This window comes from Lithobates pipiens, unplaced genomic scaffold (genome assembly GCF_037356315.1).
Source record: "Lithobates pipiens isolate NorthernLeopardFrog02 unplaced genomic scaffold, aLitPip1_a1.2 Scaffold_25, whole genome shotgun sequence".
Classification (NCBI taxonomy): domain Eukaryota; kingdom Metazoa; phylum Chordata; class Amphibia; order Anura; family Ranidae; genus Lithobates; species Lithobates pipiens.
Window position 1 is genome coordinate 185,876,194 of NW_027507787.1, and position 16,569 is coordinate 185,892,762.

General features: G+C 40.4%; 1 protein-coding gene across 2 annotated transcripts in view; it reads right to left on the bottom strand.

Annotated features, from left to right (window-relative positions):
• Positions 1-16,569, bottom strand: part of NT5C2 (5'-nucleotidase, cytosolic II) — a 180,989-nt gene that overhangs the window by 122,014 nt on the left and 42,406 nt on the right. Inside the window, exon 1 of one of the 2 annotated variants that reach the window (XM_077455291.1) lies at positions 3,061-3,205. The exons of the other annotated variant lie outside the window; for it this stretch is intronic. Coding sequence (XP_077311417.1) covers positions 3,061-3,081 — 21 coding nt within the window. The 5' untranslated portion in view covers positions 3,082-3,205. Of the gene's footprint in view, positions 1-3,060; positions 3,206-16,569 lie in introns of those variants that run through there. 2 annotated transcript variants of the gene reach the window in all.

The following is a 16,569-nucleotide window of genomic DNA, read 5'->3' on the forward strand; positions in this document are numbered from 1 at the left end:
TACAGGAACAGCTTCCCATGTACACCAACTAGCAGTGCAGCAAGCACAGTTGACACATCTCCCCACTGACCAGTTCACACAACAACTTGCAGACTTTGTGTGGGGTTTTTATCATTATTAAATGTCACTTCTTTAACATGTTAAAAACATTTTATTCACAATAGAGCATGTAGAGAATGCAGTATCTGAACAGTGAAACCTCAAATTGTAACTATGCTTTTTAGCAGCATATGGAGTTTAGAACCCCGTTTTACTTTTTTTTTTTTTTTTTTTTATTGTTTTTGCTTTACCCGTTACAGATTTTTCTCTTCTTTTCTGTCTGATCACCATGACAGAAATTAAGAGCATGCCCTGAATAAAAGGGAAATCCCCAAAGTTCATCAAACCATACTACCCAGATTTGTTGCAAGCTCCCAAGGGTGTGTGCGTGGCTAAACACTGGCAATCATACCATAAATGGGCAAAAATTGAGTTCTCCTTCTCCAATCAGTACTGTGTAAAAGTTTTAGGCAGGTGTGAATAAATGCTGTAAAGTAAGAATGCTTTAAAAAAAATCTATATTTTAATTGTTTATTTTATATAAAATTTACAAAATGGAAATTGAGTGAATAGAAGAAAAATCTAAATCAATATTTGGTGTGGCTACCCTTTGGCTTCAAGCCAGCATCAAGTGTCTGCCTGTATTTCTTAGCATTGAGGACATCATGGATTCTGACCAAATCTCTAACTACATTTGCAGAAATGCAGCCCCAAACTTGCCTCCACCATGCTTCACCGTTGCCTGCAGACACTCAGGCCGCGTACACACGGGCGGACTGTTCGTCCAACTTTGTCCGCTGAACAGTGTTTCAGCAGACAGTCCGCTCGTGTGTGGGCTTCAGCGGACAGTTTCAGCGGACAGTCTGACGAACAAAGTTTTTCGGAATTTCCGTAAGACTGTCCGCTGAAACTTGGTTTGAGCGAACAGTCCGCTCGTGTGTAGGCTTGTTCGGCAAACTAAGTCTCGCGCATGCTCAGAAAGAATTTACACGGCGAAGGTTGCATTGCAGTGTATCGGACGCCGAATTTCTCGTCCCGTCGTACGTGCCGTTCACGTCATCGCGCAAGTTTTCAGCGGACTGTTCGATCGTCGTGTGTGGTCAAGTCCACTCATGCAAATTTTGAACGGACTGTTTGTCAAACTGTTTGACGAACCTAGTTGGGCGGACAGTCCGCCCGTGTGTACGCGGCCTCATTGTAACGCAAACAAACTACCTCCTGCTACAGCCCCAAATGTATTCTGCCGCTGAACAATGAGCCCAAACATACAGCCAATATCGTTAAGAATTATCTAAAGAAGAACAAGAAGTCCTGGAAGTTATGGTTTGGCCCCCACAAAGCCTTGATCTCAACATCACTGGGTAAGTCTGGGATTACATAAAGAGACAGAAGGATTTGAGGCAGCCTACATCGATAAAGGATCTGTGGTTATTTCTCCAAGATGTTTAGAACAAACTACCTGCCGAGTTCCAAATTGATACGATAAAAAGGCAGGCAAAGGGTGGTCCCGCCAAATATTAATTTGGATTTCTCTTCTGTTCATTTACTTTCCATTTTGTTAAATGATAAAATAAACTTTTAGCAGTTCTATTTCTGGAAGCATTTTGGACACACACTTTAAATGGCTGTAAAGGTAAAAAAGGTAGGTAAAAGATTATGCATTCTATGCATTAAGGTAAAAAAGAACTCTTTGTGCATCTCCCCCAGTACCCCTTTTACTTACTGGAGCCTGATCTTGGATTCAGAGCTGTGCCTAAGAGCAGCGGCTCACTCCCTTTTTCGATGGGCATGGGGGAAGCAGCAGGGGCGCGGTCGAGCCATGCTATGTGTGTCAATGGACACACAGAGCACAGCTCAGAATGAACCTGCACAAGTATCCCCCATAGCAAGCGGCTTTCAATGGGGAAACTTGGTGGGAGCAAGGAGCGCTGACAGGGAATCCAGAAGAGGAGGATTAGGGCTGCTCTGTGCAAAATCATTTCACAGAGAAGGTAATTATGTTATGTTTGTTTAAAAAAAAAAAAAAAAAAAAAAAGTTTACAAATCATTTCAAGTCAAACCTATACTGAAAAAATATATAGTATATCATTGCTGAATTCTCTTTATAATATTTTGTGCTGACACACAAAGTACTGAAGTCATTAATGATGGCAGCCTTCAACTTTATAGCTTTCCTCATAATTAATGTGACTGTAGCCGTATGAGTACTGTTTGGACCTTGAAGAAGCTTGTCCTGAAAAATTGTATATGTTAGTGCAAATAAAAAAAGTATCTCGGACAGTACTCAATTTTCTCTAGCTTTCCTCAGAAATTCTCAGAATGCCAAAGTATAATTTTAGGTTAGAAAGCAAAGACTGAAGTGGAAACAGTTTATTAAGAACAACATCGAGTGTCTTAACGAGGTCCAAAAGATGACTTCAAATAGTAATCCAATGCTTAAAGCTGATCCAATGGGTTGCTATAAAATGTTGTACTTTAGATTATGCTATACTATAGCATTAAATAAAACCCATAAATCTATTGTATGCATGTGGATAACCTTACTGTCCCATGCATACTTTATTTTGACACACAAAAGTTAGAAAACGACAAAGTGTTCCTGAAAATCATTCCCGATTTGACTATAAACACATAGTCATTTGCAGAACTGTATTTTTCATGGTATTGCACACAAAAAAACAAACAAAAAAAAACACACTATCAATAAAGAATACAATGCCACCATTCTTGCACCTGATCCTTTCCTCTTGCTGGTTATAGGAGTGAAAGCTGGAAGTGGAGGAATGAAAACAGAACATTCATAAATTACGAGGAGACATTTCCTGACTGGGCACGCTGTCAGAGAAAATCAGATCGAGAGCAGTAATGTGAAGCTCCATCCTTCATTCATAATCTATTTTTGTGACGATCCTTCATAAAGCATTGCGTTAAAAAAAAAAAAAAATAAATAAAAAAAAAGTGTAACTTATGTACAGTTCCCCAACTGAAGAACGGTGAAAAACACAAATGATTTAGACTCACTGGGTAGCCGCGTCTCATCATCTTGATAATCCAGCTGACAATGTTGTTGTTGAGAGGGTTGTGGTTCCTTATTACAGGCTATTTATGAAGATAAAGGACACCGGTCATTCTACAGCTGGCACCGAAGCTACAAGAGCCAGCTTTAAATTAGAAGTGCTGGAAGGGGGAGCCACCAAGCATTTAAAATAGAAGCAGCGGTAACTCTATCAATATTTCATTATAAATAGAAGTGGTGTTAGTAGCTTGGGCAAGGATATGGGGAAAAGAAATATAACCTTCCATTGTTTAGTGAAATTTTCTATATTCTAAATGCTGCCCATCCATGGAACTAGTTTGTAGCATGAAATGTTCTGAATCTCAAAAAAATACCCAACCTAACGTAATTCCCTGAGACATTAACATCTGCTGACTGAGAACCATTTAGGGGAGATATTTAGCTTGTAACATGACAAGTGGTAGAGCAACAGAGCTGCAGAGTTTACAGAAAGAATTCATACCCAGCTGCTCAGGCACAATCCGTTTTTTCCTCTGACGTGCCCCAGTACCTGCTCACTGCTTAAAGGTGCACTCCACAATTATTTTTCGGGTATGAAAACCAAACAGAGCACACAGAATATGTGTCCAAAGCATTTGCTTTTTATCCTGACAATGCCTGCTGTTAAAGTTATCTACATACATCCTGAACTTCTCAACTTTGCAAACTAATTACACACATCCATGACCATAGAAGAGAATGGCTAGGAAAAAAAAAAAAAGACGAAAATAGTTAGCAAGAGGCTGAAGTCCCACCCAACGTCCATAGATAGGACTTGCACCAGGCTGCTTAGAACCATCGCACAGCAAGGGTTAATTGTTTGTAGGGCAGCAACTAGCGATTATTTTCGATTAGTTGGCCGATTATCGTTTCGATTAATAACCAAAAAAAAAAAAAAAAAAAGTGTATAATTTAGTTAAAATGTAAAGTTTTAAAAAAAGGCAATTTATTCTTAAATATATCTCTATGCAGTGGTAGATATAAATAACCAACCATATGGTTAGAGAGCAAAATATCAAAGCCACTCTGAGAATAAAAGACAGAGGAGATATACTATTAGAAGAGACATACCATTAGAGGACATATACTTTATATACTATTAGAGGAGATATATACTAGGGGTGCAACAGATCGTCACCGGTCCGTGGTACGAACGGGTCACCCTGTCCGGATCAGCACACGTCGCGATCCATGGAGCACTCTGCGTCCTCGGCCTTAGGAAAGGCTGTGGCTTCAGCCTAGTTCCGGAGCGGCAGCCGTTTACAATGTGATCGCTCCGTCAAATGACGGAGCGATCACTTGTAAACAAACCAGCGTTATGACGCCGCCGGTTCCTCTCTCCCCTCTGTGTACAGATCTGTTCAGTGGAGGGGAGAGATCGGATGGCAGCAGCGATGTGGGCTGGATCTGTAGTGCCCACAGCGCAGCTCTGTGACAATTGCAGTCACAGCCATCCCTCCATACCTTGCAATATCCTGCCATACCCCGCCATAACCTGCAATACCCTGCCCATACCCAGCAAATATTACAGTGGGGGAGATGTATAAAATGTCATTTTAAGAACGTTCGTTCAATTTTCTAATCGCTGGTGGGGTCAAATCGACATTCATTTTCAACCACAGTGAAGGGAAAATTTGGAAATAGAAAACTTCTTCGTCAAGGGAAATTTCAGACAGTGTATGTGGTTTTCTTTCAGAAAGGACATTCATTTTAAAAACAGAATGTTAAAAACAAGTGAAAATTTCAAACATTCTTTCATTCAGCGAATGTACAAAGATTTAATATATGAATATTCTCCTCTGAAAATTGATCCGTGTGGCCAGCATAAGGCTCGGTACACACATATGCAGTTTGCTTTTGATGCGTTTCTGCAGTGCGTTTTGATTTTTGTGCACCTGATTTTGCTGCGATTTGCATTCTTTTTGGCCAATTTGTTGTTGGGCAGATTAAAAAAAAAAAAAAAAAAAAAACACAAAATTGCGTCAAAAACACATTACATGCTTTTCTGCAGCTTCTTCATTGAAGTATATTGAACCAGAAAAGCACCATTTTGACCCTTTCCAAATACGCAGTGGCTGAAAAAAGCACACATGTAAACGTGTCCCATAGGAAACGAAAAAAATGAACTGTAGTGCGTTTCTGCAAAAAGCACCAAAAAACACACATAGGTGTGAACCAGCATAAGACGTTTAGGTACATAATAGGGTTTAAAAAAAAACGAAAACAAGCCCTTTATATAGTACAAAAAAAATAAAAAAGAACAGCTAATCACTACTGTAAGGGGTTCATTTTTTTCACTATAGAACTGTGAAAGTACAATAGCGATTATTTGCTCTTTTTGTACTATAAAGGGCTAATTTTAGTTTTTTTAAACCCCATTAATTTACTGGCCGATTAAACGATTATGAAAACGGTAATCGATTAATTTTCAGCCCTAATTGTTTGTCAACTCTACAGAATGAGAAATAAAATGCAATATTTTCCTTACTCCTCACGACAACAGGCTCAAGTACTTTCCTCCTCTCTGGCTTGTCGGTGGTCCCTCACCATCCTCATGCACAATACAAGACTATAGGTCCTGCATTGTATTTGATTATATCATCGTGTGACCCACAGCACCTTATAGATGTAGCTTTAAAAAGATTGGTTGACCAGATAAAAAGGGAACTTGTGTTTGAGTAGGTGTAAGTATTACACCTTATTCATAATCTCCTAGAGTTACCAAGCATTTGACCCCTGCATTGCAGTGGGGCCCCCACAGCAGGAGAACATTTTTTGTAATTAATGGAGTTGGCCTTTAACTACTTGCCTACTGGGCACTTTCATCCCCTTCCTGTCCGGGCCAATTTTCAGCTTTTAGCACCGTCACACTTTGAATGACAATTACATGGTCATGCTACACTGTACTCATGACATTTTTTTTTTTTTTTTTTTTTACACAAAAAATAACATAACATTCCTGGAGCTCAGCTGTAAGTGTGCCTAAAAAATTATTTTTTTATTCCTCCTGAAACACAGCAGTGCACTTCCTGGTATGTGAGAATACTTAACCACTTTGCATCCAGGCCAATTCTGACATTTCTCTCCTACATGTAAAAGTCATAATTTTTTTGCTAGAAAATTACATAGAACTAGAGGTCGACCGATATGGGTTTTTCTCTGGCCGATGCCGATATTTAGAAATCATGGCGGCCGATAGCCGATATATGATGCCGATTTTATTTTATTTATTTTTTTCCTTTTTTATTTTATTTTTTTTAATCCCCCTTGATCTAACACACCTTTCCCACTGGGGCGTTTTTCAGGCGCTTTTGGGCTAAAAATAGCGCCTGTAAAGTGCCTGCAAAATGGCTCCCCTGCAGTCTGTGTGAAAGACAGAGTGCTTTCACACTGAGGCGATGCGCTGGCAGGATCTTAAAAAAAAAAGTTCTGCAAGCAGCACGTTTGGAGTGGTGTATACCGCTCCTCCACCACTCCTGCCCATTGATATGAATGGGCACCACTGCCGAAGCGCATGCAATGCGATTTGGCAGCGGTGCTTCATGGGCGCATTTAACCTCTTCCTTGGCCGCTAGCTGGGTTATATGTGCCCCACTAGCAGCCAAATAGCACCGCTAAAATGATGGTAAAGAGCCGCTAAAACTTGCGTTTTACCATCAACGCCTGCCCGCTCCAGTGTGAAAGCAGCCTTTATAAGTGATACAGAAAATTTCTTACATTTAAACATTTATTAAACAAAACAAACCTCCAATCAGTTTACTTGTATGTACGATTTAGATAAAAAAAAAAAAAAAAAAAAAAAAAAAAAACCTATATATTAAATAAAAACAGGTAGTCAAAACTTTTGAACGAAAAAAAAAAATGGGCTAACTTTACTGTTTTTATTTTATTTTTATTTTTTAAATAGTGTATTTTTTTCCAAAAAAAATGCATTTGAAAGACCTCTGTGCAAATGCCGTGTGACATAAAATATTGCAACAACCACTATTTTATTCCCTAGGATCTCTGCTAAAAAAAAAATATATAATTTTTGGGGGGTCTGAGTGATTTTTTGGCAGAAAATACTGGATTTTTACTTGTAAGCAACAAGTGTCAGAAAAGATTTAGTCTTTAAATGGTTAAACTGAGAACACTGCACACCGAGATGAGTTCATTCATTCAGAAGTGTAAACATTGTATCTTTCTGTTCTTTTCTTGGCAGCCTGCCCAGAGATGAGGAAAGACGTTTCTATGGCAACTTACACTGACTTCTATTACAGAAGTCATTTCCAAGTCCCGCCGTAGTTCTAAATCGGCTTTTTTATCAGCACAATCGACCGATGCCGATTATTTAAAAAACGGCAAATATCGGCCGATATATCGGTCGACCTCTACATAGAACCCTCAAACATTATATATGTTTTTTAAGCAAAGACCCTAGAGAATACAATGGCGGTCGTTGCAACTTTTTATCTCGCACAGAATTTGCGCAGCAATTGCAGCAATTTTTTGAACACTTTTTTTTCAGGAAAAAAAAAAAAACAGTAAAGTTAGCCCAATTTTTTTACATAATGCGAAAGAGGAAAATACACGAGTAAATAGATACCCAACATGTCACGCTTCAAAATTGCACACGCTCGTGGAATGGCACCAAAATTGGTATTTAAAAAACCCCATTAGGTGACGCTTTAAATTTTTGTTACTGGTTACATGTTTTGAGTTACAGAGGAGGTCTAGGGCTAGAATTATTGCTCTCGCTCTAACGTTCGCTGCGATACCTCACATGTGTGGTTTGAACACCGTTTTCATATGTAGGCGGGACTTACGTATGCGTTTGCTTCTGTGTACTAGCTCACGGGAACAGGGGTGCTTAAAAAAAAATAAAAAATAAATTTATTGTTAATTTTACTTTTATTTTTTTAATTTGACACTTTAAAAAAAATTGATTACTTTTATTCCTATTACATGGAATGTAAACATCCCTTGTAATAGGAATATGGCATGATCGGACCTATTTACAGTGAGATATGGGGTCAATAAGACCCCACATCTCACCTCTAGGCTGGGAAGCCTAAAATCAAAAAAAATAAATAAACAAAACGATCACGGCTTCCCAGCCAAGACAGTGCCGTTATTTTGAATGCAGAGGCCGGGTGTGACGTCATAACATCGTTACCCGGCATCCGAACGATCATAGAGACTCTGGGGACCATCTGGTCCACCGGAAAACTCTATGATACCATCCGAGAGCTGGCGGATCCTGTGACCGACTCACCAATGGAAGTGGTGAGTCGGTAGAAGCACGTCATCCCCCCTCCCGCCGCCCGTAAGAACGATCAAGCGGCAGAACAGCCGCTATGATTGTTCTTATGGTGCAGGGAATCGCCGGCTGAAAATGTCGATATCTGAATGATGTCTGTAGCCCAAGGCATCATTCAGATATAACACCACAAAGCCCACAACGTCATATGATGTACCTTGTGCGCTAAGTGGTTAAGCACTTTGTGTGAGATCTAAGGCACTGCTGCCTCTGACCACTAGTCTGAGCGATTTGCAGTCAGATTTCACAATGTCACTACTGTGATGCTCACTGCTCTTCTTGCTGGAGGCTAACATGAGGAAGCAAAGCCATGCTGTACCAAGATGGCTGCCTCCACAAACAGCACAGGGTAAGGCATGGTAAGTCAGTGATGGCAGAATGATCAGCTGCAGGGAGACCGCAGACAATAAGGGCCCGTTCACACCTATGCATCAGAAAACACAATAATCATGTTTTTTTTTTAAAAGCATGTCACGTTTTTATTGTGCTTTAACTTGCATTGCGTTAAAATCAAGACAGTGCATGGTGCACTACTATTAACTATAATGTAAGGTGCGTTTTTAGGAAAACACACCCACAATTTATGGCTTGTCAACCAGCCACCATCATTTTACCATTTTACTGCAGCAGGTCGGCACAATCCCGCAAACCGTTGTAGCTATAGGTCGGCTCGCGGGATCGGGATAGCAGGTGCGTGCCCGCTGCACGGCGGGGGGTGCCAATGCTCATGGCCGACGGTCGTGATGACCACCTGCCACGAGCGATTGCAAGCACGAGAGACAGAACAGGGAAGTGTGTTTAAACACACACTTCCCTGCTCTGTTCTGAGATGAGTGACAGATCGAGTGTTCCTATTAGCTAGGAACCACAATCCGTCACTTCCTCTAGTCAGTCCCCTCCCCCTTAAGTTAGAAACACGTAGCAGGAAACACAGTTAACCCCTTGATCGCCCCCTAGTATTAGCCCCTTCCCTGCCAGTGACATTTTTACCAAAAATATGTAGAATACATATTGACCTAAACTGAGAAAAAAAATTGATTTAAAAAATATTTAAAAAAAATATGGGGATCTTTATTATAGCAAAAAGTACAAAATAATCTTGTTTTTTTTCAAAATGTACTTTATTTTTCTGTTTAATAGCGCAAAATATAAAAAACGCAGAGGCGATCAAATACCACCAAAGAAAGCTCTATTTGTGGGGAAAAAAAAGCCGTCAATTTTACTTGGGTGCAGCATCGCACAACCGCGCAATTGTCAGCTAAATCGACGGCACAACGCAAAAAATGGACCAGTCATTCAGCAGCCAAATCTTCTAGGGCTGAAGTGGTTAAAAAAAAGAGCAAGGCCATGCAGTCCAAAGGCAGGGCATAGATGTGAACAGTATCATATAATTGAAAGGGAACTATTTCTCATGCGCTTTGGAAGCGCTGAGTGGTTGCACTGTAGTGTGCTGAAAACGCACAGGTGTGAAAGGCCTGAATATTGACTAGTCCTGTGCCCTCTGTCCGTATTTGTTGTACACAGTTAATAAAAAGTAAATGAAGCTGTGCGCTGCAACCAGTAAGTTGCTAGATAGAATACGTATATACACAGTACGTACGAACATTAATTTGTAGCCTATGTTCTCATCCAAGAAGGAATAAAACATTAAAATGCAATATTTTATTAGACATTTTCATTGAAAGGTTCGTAATTCCTTGTCAGGGAACATCTCACCTGATCTAGCTCTTCACTAGCACCTGGTAACCGTGCTTACATTTTCCATCACATTAGTTTTAGCAAAAACAAAAAGGAGGGGAGATACAGAACCATCTGCTTACAACTGTATAGTAAGAACATCATGTTATAGTCAGAGAAGTCTATATGCGAACAAGCTACTGTCAGTGTTTCTTCAGTTCAGTTCAGTTGATCCAGAGATATGGACATGCATACCCCAACTTCCCCAGCACCAGTCAAACTTGGCATACCGCCCCTTAGAGCCTTCTTTTTGGCCAATAACATAATAATAAGCAGCCTTCACCGTTTGAATGTACTACATATTCTGGGATATATCTTTCACTGGTGATAACCTCTACTTGACCAGTTTAGTTAAAGTGCCTTGAAAAAAGCATTCATACCCCTTGACGTTTTCCACATTTTCTCATGTTAAGACCAGAAACGTAAATGTATTTTATTGGGATTTTATGTTATAGACCAATACAAAGTGGAACATAAGTTGTGAAGTAGAAGGACTGTATTTATCGGCGCATAACACGCGCCAGCGTATCCCGTTTTTATTCTGTTTTTAAAAAAGCAAGCCATAAGGGGTTCTGATTATTGCACTATATGAAATATTATATTGGTGGATATTGTATTCATAAGAAGCGCTGTTAATGCTTGATTTTAAATTAGGCATATTTTTGTTTTTACTTTATAACAGCAGCTGGAAGTGCAGCCAATTCTGTTCCGTTTCAGCGCTGGGTTCAGGATTACAGTGTATTTGCTATTAATGGTATGGGGTAGTTCAGCGGCCATTACCTGGTTTTGACAGGCAGCGGAGGGAAGTTAAAGACACACCTCAACTGCCCATTTATGCCATCTGACAGTGTCCATAATTTTTTTTTATTTTTTTTACAGAGTATTCAAGATGGGTATTAGGACAGTGGGGGGAGTGGGGGGGGGGGGGGTCGCATTAGGCTGGCTATAGTCAGATTTTTTTTCATTCAACCAGCAGGTTGAACGGAACAAAAATTTACCCGATTTCCCTATCCACACACACTCAAGGTGGATGGTGGAATCCATCCATACACTGATCAGCATTTCAGGCTGTAACCTGTGGCACTAAATCGAGAGGAAATTTCCCAAGAGGTTGGTTGAACAGAATTAGATCGCTAGATCAACTTCTGTTTAACCACAGTGCCCATAGATGGATCAAAAATCTGGCCAGTCCCTGCTGAACTGGCCGAATTTCAAATCATTGTATAGCCAGCTTTAGGTTTTCCTTCCATTTTAAGAATTGTTATCAAACTAACTATATGCACCAATGAAACATAAGCAGGTCTAAAAAGGAGAAATTCTAAAATTAAGCAGAGAATCCCGCATTTATTATTACTGCTAAAGCCTCCTAAGAGAATTGGGAGATTCACACGATATGCTCCTTGGTGACTTTTGCCACCTAGGACCAAAACTAAAGGGGAACATCTAAAATTTTGAGTTGCCACCAAAACAGCAATAAAGGGTTGGCTTTAGATATGTACTCTACTGGCCACAAACATATAATAACTAAAAAAGGTGCAGCGATGACTCGTTTATCTTGTAACCACATAAAAGATTTAGAGATCTGAGGAGACAATCATTGGAATAGCTCCAGAGTTATAAGCTTGTGCTGTGTAAGCCTCTGAAATGACTTGATGTTGTGGCAGGGCTTTTGTGTAAGGTTTAAAAGATTTTGTTTTATAATACAAACCATAAACACAGATATATTTGTCACCAGCACACAGAGGAAGTCATTTTTATTTAGAGTACAAATATAGCAAGACAACTGTTGCAGTCAGGCAGGCTAATTAAAATGCCTGCTGTGACCTACTAAAACACCATTAGTGAACTAATGAAGACAAATGCCCTCTAATGCATTTACTTTTCATTTTTTTTCTTTAACTGTACAATATATATATAAAAAAAATAATGATGTAAGAATATAGATTTACGGGAGCTGCCATTGACATGGGGCTGCCCAATAACTTACTGAACTGGAACAAATTAAGGCTGCGGGTTTATTCAAATCACATCAGAAGATTGTGACCGGCTCTCAATGGAGCGAATTACACAGGAGTCCTGTGCGTCTTCTGCCCCATTTCAGGTCCGAATTCCGACTCAAAAGGCGAACAGGGATCCACCGGACCCCTGCTGTGAGCCGTTCCGTATGGCAGTGCGAACCCAAACTCAGACTTCTGTATCAGGCGTGAATCCACTGGTCAGTGGCTCACTAGATAGGAAAGCAAGGATCTGGGCCCTGCACATATAAAACCAGTCACAAATGGCCATTCACAACTGTTGCTGAATTGGTGGTCGCAAAATCTTTACAGCATGATCTACTGTTGGTACTAGAAAACAAGAAATGCCAAAATATCGGTATGCTCCAACAGCATCTGTCATGGATGTTTGTATCAAAAGCTTGAATGAGAAACCTTTTCCGGTTTTCATTATTTCAGATCTGTTGGATACCAATCTCATAAACCTATTTGGAGAGTAAGGCTCCGTTTCCACTAGTGCAACTTGTCATGGGACTTTGAACACAAAGTCCCATGACAAGTCACAGACCATTGATTTCAATATTACCCGGTCCTATCTATGCGACTTAAAAGTTGCAGCAACTTTGAAAAGGTTCCTGTACTACTTTGATGCAACTTTGATCCAGAGACTGTAAAGTTGGATCAAAGCTGCTCCACCCTCTAAATCGCATGACTTTTGGGTTGCAATAGCGGAAACATAGCTTAAAACTTGTCTCACCTATAAAACAGGTCGGACTGCTCTTTATCCAGGACAAAAACCGAAGAGGAGGGTTATCATGACTGCATAGACTTATGCAACGTGTCCCACCCGAAAACCATTACCTGATAACATAGCTTTGACATTACTGCACTGACAGTATTAACAAAAGAATGTTCTGCCTGACTGCCAGGGTTGGTAACATTATAGAAACTCATTTCCGTCATCACAGTAAGTCACATTGTTGAGGCGCTTGTGGGTTAATGCTGTCCAGCTCTAAATTTCGCTTGTATAAATGATGTGACATTTACTCTGCCAAGTCCAATTAACATGTCTGGATTACAGGATCAAAGGGAGTTCACCAGTATCGTTTATCCAAAATAATGGCTAATTATTTCTGCACTATGCCTTCTGAATTATTGAATACAACTGCTTACACCAGTGGTGCTCAACTTATGGCTGACCAATGGTGGTGATGTTTAGTGTTGAAAATATTTTTATTAAGACATGTCAAGTAAAAACAATAAACAGTAACCATCATGAGGCATATACAGACAGGAACAGTAACAGAGGTACAAATACAAGAGATCGGCTAACGACATTCGGCCACAGCCGGTCTCTGACAGGAAGCTTGGAGGGTAGAAAAGACGGCCTGTGCTCCGATGGTGGTGATGTTTACACACAACTTTCTTTTTACTAATCATGCTTTTCTCAATTTGCAAACAAATTTATGTGTAGTAGAAATAAGAATACATTTGGTAACTTTAAATGAACTAACATAATGGCTGCCTTATTTGTTACAGCTGAATCTGTTGGGCAGTTCACAAGCTTCCAAGTTCAAGGGAAAATCCAGCTGGTGGCTTTTATGTGCTTATAAAAAGGTAAAACAAAATTCTTCACCAATTCTTTACTGTTAACACAGAATATTACACCCCAGTAGAAGAAGACCTGACGTCATGGCTTGACGAAGCAACAGGTTAAATCTACAGCTAATGCCAGCCCCACAGCTACTTCTAAATGTCTTACCCCACACTGCCTGTGCCTGAGTTATTGAGGAAATAAAGGTCCTATGTATTCACCAGGTCAATCCCAACTGGAGCTTACACTGGTGTAATAACTCTTTCCCTGGGCCCAACACAACACTGGGTGCGTGATTTGCAAATGATGAAGCATGAGCCCTGTCTGCCAAGTAGGACGAAAGGGACTGACTAGTCTCATGTTCACCACACTCAGTACTGGCCATTTCTCTTCACTCTCATTGACCGAACAGAGCAGCAAAAAAGTCAGGCAAGTGTGTGTAATTGGATAGGGAAACAATCAGCTAAAAGCAGACATTTACTTAAAGCAGGGATCTCCAAACTACAACCCCCCCAGCTGTTGCGGAACTACACATCCCATGAGGCATTGTAAAACTCTTACATTAACAGACATGTCTAGGTATGATGGGAATTGTAGTTCCTAAACAACTGGAGGGCCACAGTTTGGAGACCCTTGACTTAAAGTGAAGGTTCAGCTCATCATCCTCTCTCTCCCCTCTTATTGTAACACAATTGGTGTGTTTTTAGCTTTTTATGACAGGTACGTGCTCCCACTTCTGCCATTCTCACCTCGGCAGGTATTACAGATGCTTAGCCCGCCCCCCGCCATCTATTGGGATTGTCCCGGGAGGCTCTGGGACTAGTCTAAGGTGTCGATCTCACACTCACACACACCATGATATGTGGCCTTGTGTGTTACCATTATACACTTCCATGTAAAAACAATTACCAAAAAAAAAAAGCCCCTTTTCCAAGATCTTGCAGTTTACAAGACAGGAGCTCACTGGAAATTGGCGTTAAGAGTCTTTCCAAGCACCTGCGAGGCCCTGACCTTGACACCAGTGCCTCACTATACATGAAAGTGGGATTAAACTAAAAGTAAGTAATGGAATGTTTTCTTTATTACAAATAGCTAAAAGACACTTGAAGATCAGCATGCACAGCTTAATCGGCTCCCAACCAGCGCACGCCGATGTACGTCGGCAGAATGGCACGGGTAGGCATATTGGCGTACAGGTACGTCCAATCTTTAATGCCGCCCTGCCATCGCGTGCGTGCCGGTCGGGACCCCCGTGAGTCTGGTTGAGTCAGTTGTTCAGAGGTTCCTCTGCGTTTTAGCTGCGGATCAGCGAGTGGGGAGGGGGGCGGAGGTGTAGTGAGGAGAAGGAGAGAATTTGCGTTCAGAGCAGAATGCATCTGCGAATCGGATGCGTTTCCATAGAAGATAATGGGTTGTAATTCGCACCGCAATGCCCAGAAAACGCACACGTTTTTTGTGCAATGCGCAGTGCGAATGCAGTGCACATTTGTGAACCAGATGCATTCAAATTAATGTATTTTAAAATGTCCTGTGAATTGGATGCGGTGTAAGCCGCATCTAATTTGCATAGGTGTAAACGGGGGCTAAAAGGTGCCTGTTAACTGTCCTTCAATAACTGTATGCATTTGTGCCTTTAGCATCAATATGTACTCCTTTAGGCTTAGGGGAGGGAAAATTGTGTATACAAGGAAGGAACACCTCTTACCATCTCTCTCTATTCAGCTCATAATTGGCCCGTAATTGTACTGGCCCACATAATGGTGCATAAATGTAAGTAGAGGATTGCTTTTTTGTTTCCAGGTATAATGGAAGACATGTTCTGCTTGCATCATTTTTTTTTCTGAGCATATACTTCTTCACCAGGGCCCTAAAAGCCTTTCCCATAATGAAAATCCCCCAACCACCCTCTTAGGGTACAAACAGAAACTTAGGAAGAAAATGTAAAAAAAAAAAAAGGTATGCCCCAACACACAGTAGAATACATTTGAGTGGACTGAAAATATGGTTTTCCCCATTTTAAATGCTGAAAGGTGTAATGGTCTTTTTTCCTACATTACAGCACATTAAATACAAATTTATTTAGCTCCTTCTATAGTATATCTCAGCACCACATCTACCTTCAGATAAAGAGTCATGCAATTGCAAAAAACAAACAATTTTTAAAGGCCAAACCCAACATAGCTAAAGAGCAAACTGAACCCAGTGGGAAGGCAGGGTTACAGTTCAAATATGTCTAAGCCCACCTCGAACTTCCAAATGAAAAAACAAATCTAGAAATGCTAGTCAGAACATTCCAGAAGGATATATAGTCCCTTCTTATAACTCTCCAGGACTTAGCTGAATAAATGAAAGAGCCTGACCTAGTTTCAAAATGTTTGCGCAAGTTAGCTAAGCAACTTTGGAATCTCAGTCAGAAATAATGGATATCTTTTTGCATAACCAGACAAATAAGAAAAAAAGACTGCGCTACGGTAAATATATGCACTATAAATGCAACATTAACTAAAGCAGGCCTTCTATGAAGCCCTATAGGAAGCTGCAACTCTGCTGTATAACATAACTACAGTAAAAAATAAGACGGTGAAAAAATGTTAGTGCAATTCTTTTTTTCCACTATCTTTCTGCATACTAAGCCAAAGAACATCCCTTGGCTGCATTTACACTCTTCTACACTCTCCGGGCTACGTGTACTTTAAAAATGATCTATCATTTTCATGTACTTCTTCCATGTAAAGTACCTGGTTGATCCTGCCAGTCCCCCTTCCTCCTTGTGTTCTAAACTGACCACACAAAGCACAGAAGCTGATCTGTGTTAGGTGGTCAGTTTTTAGCTATTCAGTGGTAGATGCCT